The sequence below is a fragment of the Coturnix japonica genome, unplaced genomic scaffold, assembly GCF_054131305.1.
Source record: "Coturnix japonica strain WE unplaced genomic scaffold, WE-NBRP24 Scf061, whole genome shotgun sequence".
Taxonomy (NCBI): Eukaryota; Metazoa; Chordata; class Aves; order Galliformes; family Phasianidae; genus Coturnix; species Coturnix japonica.
The window spans coordinates 742147-749084 of NW_028188964.1; the positions used below are offsets into that span (position 1 = coordinate 742147).

The 6938-nt window shown below is 48.2% G+C and overlaps 1 protein-coding gene and 2 long non-coding RNA genes across 3 annotated transcripts; 1 reads left to right on the top strand and 2 right to left on the bottom strand.

The window, feature by feature from the left end:
* Positions 1-595: 595 nt before the first annotated feature.
* On the bottom strand, positions 596-1902 carry LOC146751853 (uncharacterized). Its single transcript, XR_014941138.1, has 3 exons — positions 1749-1902; positions 1522-1606; positions 596-1428 (listed from the first exon to the last, which is right to left on the bottom strand). It is a non-coding gene; the product is annotated as an uncharacterized LOC146751853 (long non-coding RNA).
* Positions 1903-2081: 179 nt separating this feature from the next.
* On the bottom strand, positions 2082-3307 carry LOC146751854 (uncharacterized). The gene is made up of 4 exons (XM_085533586.1): positions 3135-3307; positions 2911-2953; positions 2153-2688; positions 2082-2108 (listed from the first exon to the last, which is right to left on the bottom strand). The coding sequence occupies exons 2-4, from the start codon at positions 2939-2941 to the stop codon at positions 2082-2084; spliced, it is 594 nt and encodes a 197-aa protein (XP_085389712.1). The 5' UTR covers positions 2942-2953; positions 3135-3307.
* Positions 3308-3605: 298 nt separating this feature from the next.
* On the top strand, positions 3606-5844 carry LOC146751855 (uncharacterized). Its single transcript, XR_014941139.1, has 2 exons — positions 3606-3911; positions 5573-5844. It is a non-coding gene; the product is annotated as an uncharacterized LOC146751855 (long non-coding RNA).
* Positions 5845-6938: the final 1094 nt, after the last annotated feature.

The window sequence follows — 6938 nt, forward strand, 5'->3', positions numbered from 1 at the left end:
GGGGGATCTGAGGGTGACTTGGGGGGAACTGAGATGATTTGGGGTGAATGGGGGCAAATTGAGGGGGACTGGGGGATATGAGAGTGACTTGGGGGGGGACTGGGATGAATTGGGGTGAATGGGGGGAAATTGGGGAGGATTGGGGGATCTGAGGGTGACTTGGGGGGGGACTGGGATGAATTTGGGTGATTTGGGGGTGAATTGGGGGTGAATTGGGGGGGATTGGGGGGATCTAAGAGTGACTTGGGGGGGAATTGGTGTGATTTGGAATGATTTGGGGGTGAATGGGGGGGAACTGGGGTGAACTGGGGCACCAAGGGCTGAACTGGGGGGAACTGGGATGAAATGGGGTGAACTGGGGGGATCTGAGGGTGACTTGGGGGGGGAACTGGGATGATGTGGGGTGAAATGGGGGGATCTGAGGGTGACTTGGGGGGGGAACTGGGATGATGTGGGGTGAAATGGGGGTGAATGGGGGTGAATTGGGGGATATGAGAGTGACCTGGGGGGGGACTGGGGTGATGTGGGGTGAATTGGGGTGCATGGGGGAGAATTGGGGGTATTGGGGGGGTCTGAGAGTGACGGGGGGGAACTGGGATGAACTGGGGTGAATGGGGACAAATTGGGGGGGATTGGGGGAACTGAGGGTGACTTGGGGGGGGACTGGGGTGAATTGGGGTGAATGGGGGAGAATTGGGGAGGTTGGGGAGGGACTGGGATGAATTGGGGTGATTTGGGGTGAATGGGGGCAAGGGGGATCTGAGAGTGACTGGGGGGGGAACTGGGATGAATTAGGGTGAATGGGAGAGAACAGGGGGGGATTGGGGGGATCTGAGGGTGACTTGGGGGGAACTGAGATGATTTGGGGTGAATGGGGGCAAATTGAGGGGGATTGGGGGATATGAGAGTGACCTGAGGGGGAACTGGGATGAATTTGTGTGATTTGGGGGTGAATGGCGGAGAACTGGGGTTAACTGGGGTAAGTTGGAGTGATTTGGGGTGAACTGGGGTAAATTGGGGCAATCTAGAGTGGAATGGGGGGTAAACTGGGGTGAACTGGAGCTCTATGGGGTGAAGTGGGACAATGTGGGGTGCAGTGGGGTGCTATGGGGCTGTTCCCTATTGGTTCTCATAGTACTCTGGCATTACCTGCAGCAGCTCGGTGTCCCCCCCTGGCACCCCACTGTGCTCCGGTGCTGAGATGTGGGGCAGCCCCACAGTGCCAGCCCCATAGCGCTCCTCATGCTCTGCCCCACAAGTGGGCTCCGCTTTGGCTGCCCACTCCCCCTCCAATGGCTCTTTGGTGGCCTCAATGCATTCTGTGCCCCCATCGGTGTCACTATGGGGCTGTGGGGTGCTATGGGGCTGTAGGTCCCCCATCTCAGGGCTGTTCTGGTCCTCCTGCTGCTCGCAGCCATCCATCCCATCCTGGAACAAACCCCCCCATAACCTGTGTGCTCCCTACCCCATAACCATGGAGAGCTGTGGGGTGACGCTGGGGGGGCAGAGGCCCTGTCCTACCTGTGCCAATGGGGCTGCTGTGGGGCTGAGCTCCTCCATCACGCTGAGCTGTGGGGCGGCTGCTGGGCCTCCGTTATCAGAGCGGCTGTAACCAAACAGACCCCAAACCCCATCAGCTGGGGGGCATCGGGACCCATTGCTGGCCCCAGGCCCCATTCCTACCCCCAAGCCCCATTTCCATCTCCAGCCCCCCCTCTGCCCCCCACCCTCCCATTTCCCCCCATTACCTCTCTGTTCCATCTCCATGCACTGAGTCCATCCCTCCGCCATTGTCCAGAGCGTCGCCTCCAATCATGGCCCCCATACTGATGTCCTCCATATTGGTGTCCCCCCCATTTATGTCTCCCCCATTGCTGTCCCCCATATTGCTGTCTCCCCCCTTGGTGTCCCCCATATTAGTGTCCCCTCCACTTACATACCCCTCATTGCTGCCCCCTCTATTGGTGTCCCCCCCATTTCTGTCCCTCTCCTTGATGTCCCCTCCATTGATGTCCCCCTCATTGGTGTCCCCAATATTGCTGCCCCCTCCATTGGTTTCCTCTTCCTCGGTGCCCCCCATATTAGTATCCCCCCCCTTGGTGTCCCCTCTATTGATGTCCTCCCCCTTGGTATCCACTCCATTAGTGTCTGCCATATTGGTGTCCACCATACTGGTGTCCCCTCCCTTGCTGTCCCTCCCCTTGGTGTCCCTGTCCCCTCCATTTTTGTCCCCTCCATTGGTGTCCACCATATTGGTGTCCGCCATATTGGTGTTTGCCATATTGGTGTCCCCCCCCTTGGTGTCCCCTCTATTGTTGTCCTCCCCATTGGTGCCCCATCCAATCATGTCCCCCCCCTTGCTGTCCGCCATATTGGTGTCCCCTCCATTGTTTCCCCCCTCATTGGTGTCCCCTCTATTAGTGTACCCTCCATTGATGTCCCCCCCCTTGCTGTCCCCCATATTAGTGTCCCCCCCATTAGTGTCCTCCATATTGCTGTCCACCATATTGCTGCCCACCATATTGCTGTCCCCCATATTGGTGTCCCCTCCATTTGTGCCCCCTCCATTGATGTCCCCCCCCTTGCTGTCCACCATATTGTTGTCCCCACTATAGTCGTCCCCCCCCTTGTTGTCTCCCCTCAGTCCTGCCCTGACTTTGACATTGGGGCCATCATGGTGGTCAACACCTGCAAGAGGAACAGCAGCTGCTTGGACGCCATTTTGTGGCCATTTTGAGGCCCTTTGGAAACCATTTTGTGACCATTTGGTGGCCATTTTGAGGCCATTTTGCGGCTGCTTGGAGGCCATTTGGTGACCATTTTGAGACCGCTTGGAGGCCCATTGGAGGACATTTTGAGACCATTTTAAGGCCATTTTTTGGCCATTTTGAGGCCATTTTAAGTCATTACCTGTCACCTGGCTGCTCCTCCTTTTGCCCATGGCGCCGCTCACCTGAGGGGAACACACGCCCATTGAGCATTATTTCCTCACTATTTCCCCTCAAATCCCCCCTGGCCGCCCGGTCTCTCTCACTCCACGTCCCAGAATAACACCGTTATCCCGCTATAACGAGGCCCAATGGCGCCCATCCCGCCCCAAGGCCCTTCCCGGCCTCGCCGCCATTTTGCTTCACCTCAGCTCCCGCCCGACGCCTTCCCGCCTTTTTCACACCGCGCGCTCTGCGCCTGAGCCGCGCGGGGGACGCTGGGAGTTGCAGTCCCCGGAGAGACGTAACGCGGCGCAGCGCGGGGGACACTGGGAGTTGCAGTTCGCGGCGCGCCGTAAAGCGCAGCGGGGTGCGGCGCTTTTGCGACAGCGTCGCCGTAAAGTGCGGAGGTGTTGGCAGCTCCGTAGGAGGAAGCGGTGAGTGGGGACGGACCGGGACCGGGGGGGTCCGATGGGGGGGGATCGAACGGCGGGGTCCAATAGGGGTGGGATAGACCGGGGGGGGTCCAATGGGGGGGATCTAATGGGGTGGGGGTCCGATGGGGGGGGTTCAGTGGGGGAGGGGGGGGGTACAACGGGGGGATCCAATGGAGGGCGGGGGATTCAATAGGGGGGGGGGATTCAATGGGGGGGGATCTAATGTGGGGGGGGGTCCGATGGGGGGTGTACAACCGGGGGGGTCTGTGCTCTGTCACAGGCATACAAGCCTGTTGGAAGGAGTGCATTGAGGCTGCAGCGCCCAGATGATAAACCTGAGTTAGCTGTCACCAGCAACCAAGCTTACGGTTAATTTCTGAAACAAGATTAGTGATAGTATTTCCAGGCAGCTGGCACAGAAGCTTCTTGGATTACAGTGCTGACAACACACATTCACCAGAGCCAGCAATTACAAAAAAATTCCCCACTCCCACCAGACCTTGAAGGACAGAGACCAATTTAGGTTTCTTCACTCTCACGAAGGGGAGTAAGTAAGAAGTTTCACTCAGTAATTCAACCTTACAGAGGCTACTTAGTAATTCTGTGAATTTAAGGAATTATAAAATGATGGATAAAAATCAGAAGTATTTTGTATTTAAATATATGTATACATTATACAGTTATTCTAATGCGACATCAAATGATTACCATTTTGCCCACAGATGTGAGAACTGTTAAGAGAAAATATACTTGCTTTTAACCACTGTAGATCACCCATGGCACATACCTAAGGACAACATAACAGCTGAAAGCAGGAACTGGGAGAAACACTATACAAAGTATACAGATTGGGCTGCACATGCATCAAGTGATTTATTAACACAACGAGGTTGGGGGGGAAGAAGAATTAAGTTTGATACCTGTTGTCTTCGTTTCTCCTCTTCAATAACAGCTTTGGCTTCTGCCTCTTTTATCTGTCCAGACATACAAAGTGATAAGTAACTGTTGTAAAAGCAGGTAAAACTATTATCTTACAGAGCCATAATTTATAGAACAGTTCTCAGAAAAGCGAGCAAAACCTTCACCAAGTGAGCTATGAGCTTACTCAGATTCTAAAACATTCTGTGAAAAACCTCTATCAATTCATGTTTGAAAAACATGGAACATAAGAGACGCTACCATGTTATAAAACTAAACTTCTGACTAACTGGAAAATTCAAATGACAAATATAAAACCTGGGGAAAAAATAAATATATATATTCATTAATACCAGGGAAAATTCCTTAATAAAGTCACTCTAAGCTTTCAGTAACTCAATCCTCAATTCAGCACACTGTACACTGATGGGTAAATCCTTATATATGTATGTAATTTACACTCACACACTTCATTCCAAGTAGTTAAATATGCCCTGACTGCTAGAGCAAAAGGAAATCTGCACTTTTGTACCAAATGACATATTGGATAATGCATATTCATATTGTTCTACTGCTCTTGTCGTAATGGAAACTGTCAATGCAATTACATTTGCTTCACCATCAGAAAGTTTTATGAAAAATAAAACCTGGAACTACAACTGATCACTCTACAGAACTGTTACATAGCATTCAAGGCAGCAAATTAAATGCCAGAAACTTAACCAGCTCATGCACCACTTCCTCATGTTTCCATAAAAGGCCTAGAAAAACAATGTGGATATTCTGTCTCTTTAGGTGAGATTATGCAGCAGTTTCTTTACTTCAAACAAAATTATTGGAGAGCATCCATGTTTACAATGGGCTGAAAAGCACATGCAGTTGCTGAAAGCTCTCTATAATTGTGGCAGTCACCTAATACTGTGTGACAGGAACACACAAGATAACACTTTGCTAACCTTCAAAGTAAAAGTAAGGCCTAAATGAAGTGCTTCTATAGCTCTCACTAGCAGTAATGATTTATTATCATTGATTAGCACTTCTTGGCTGAAGAGGAAATCTCCAGTTCCAATGTACATTAAAAATAAAGAGGTAATAGAGCATTACCTTAACATAGTGTTTCATCAAGTGAGTTGACACTATCTACAAGTAGTGCAATTCTCAGCAATAAGCCAGATTCAATAGTCCAAAAATTAAATGTGCAATTAAACTGTACGCTGAGTTACACTGCATTTCTTGCTATTACTGTCTTGAAAAAATAGTGATCTGCTGTTTTTTCCAACTTTTCTCAAGGCAATGAAGATAACATAACTAAAATGGATACACCACCTCAGACGCCTTCCGTTTCATTTCCTTGCATAACACATCACACTCCAGTGAAACTTGGCCTTCTTGTATCTTGCTGCACTGTACTTCCTGTTAAGTATAAATTGAATTGTTTGTAATTCATTTCCCTATATAAAAATTTAATTATAACGTTCATTTTGTTGGGAAAATTGTAAAACAATTTTATTCGGTATATTTACAGAATGAAGCTAATAAATAAATATTATTTGAAACTGTAACTGTATTCAAGCATCCTTTTCTATTTTCCTTCTCTCTGATAAGATAAACTGAATCAAGAATAAATCAAGTGGTTCAGTTTAATTTTTCTTGTCTTTTTTTTTTCACTTATTTATTTAAGACAAAGCAATATAACCTCGTGAACTCTGTTACAAAAGATACCATGCAAAGTAACTAATAAGTAACTCTTCTGAAACTTCGTATCAATTCTCTAAACTGGCTGAAACTACAGGGCAAGGTCTGGTCATGGGAAGATCTCCCCTACTTCCTTCTCCTTCCTCCCCCTTACATTGAAGGCCAAAACAAACAAACAAACAACAACAACAGAAAAAAAAAAAAAAAAAAAAGAACACCAACAAAACCAAAACAGAATACCAGCACAGAGAGAAAGTTATAATCTATACTACTAGCCTATGAAGAATTTTGTCAGGAAAGCACAGTAACATAGCCAGAAGCTATTCTGGTTTTCATGCTTTCTGACAATATGCAGAACAATTTTCATAGCATACAGCAAAATCCAAAAACTAACTTCTTCAGAGCAATTCCAGCATGCTAAGATAAACCACCTGCCTAGATGGTTAAGAATATGGTCCACTACAAGTTGTGGGTTACAAATTCAAGTGGTTTATACGACCTTGCATGTTTACATGCATAGCCTCATGATGCAACAGTTAACTTCAACACCAGAAAAGGAAGAAAAAATCCTCCTGTTTTGCACTCAAATTATGAGCTCCTACATTTGATATTAATTGTGATGGTTCAGATGAGGCATATTTACAGAGCAGCTTGGAATACGTGTCCTGTCAACTCCCAACTTCACCAGTAGTATACACAGACAGAAGACTGGTAGAGGAGAATTCAGCTGCAAATATTAGGTACTCAATTCTGTTTCTCCTTATCTTCAAGATTGCAGGCTGCAGGCACAGAAGACTAAATATACAGGTACACTATCCTATCCAAGCTAAGAAAGAAGTGCACTATCTGCTGTAAGTATGCAGCTCCAAGCAAATATGCATAAGGACCTTCTGGAATCAAAGATACCCTAATTACGATCTCAGACAAGGGCAGATGCATAAAGCAAACGTTAAAAGACATC

What these genes read in the sequence shown, in the direction of transcription:
- LOC146751854 (XM_085533586.1), bottom strand. Translation starts at nt 2,941, where the DNA reads ATGGGCAAAAGGAGGAGCAGCCAGGTGACAG. An exon ending in GAGGAGCAGCCAGGTGACAG is followed by an intron (nt 2,689 to 2,910) that starts GTAATGACTTAA and finishes TTCCTCTTGCAG; the next exon opens with GTGTTGACCACCATGATGGC. An exon ending in GTATGGTGGACACCAATATG is followed by an intron (nt 2,109 to 2,152) that starts GCAGACACTAAT and finishes GGACATCAATAG; the next exon opens with AGGGGACACCAAGGGGGGGG.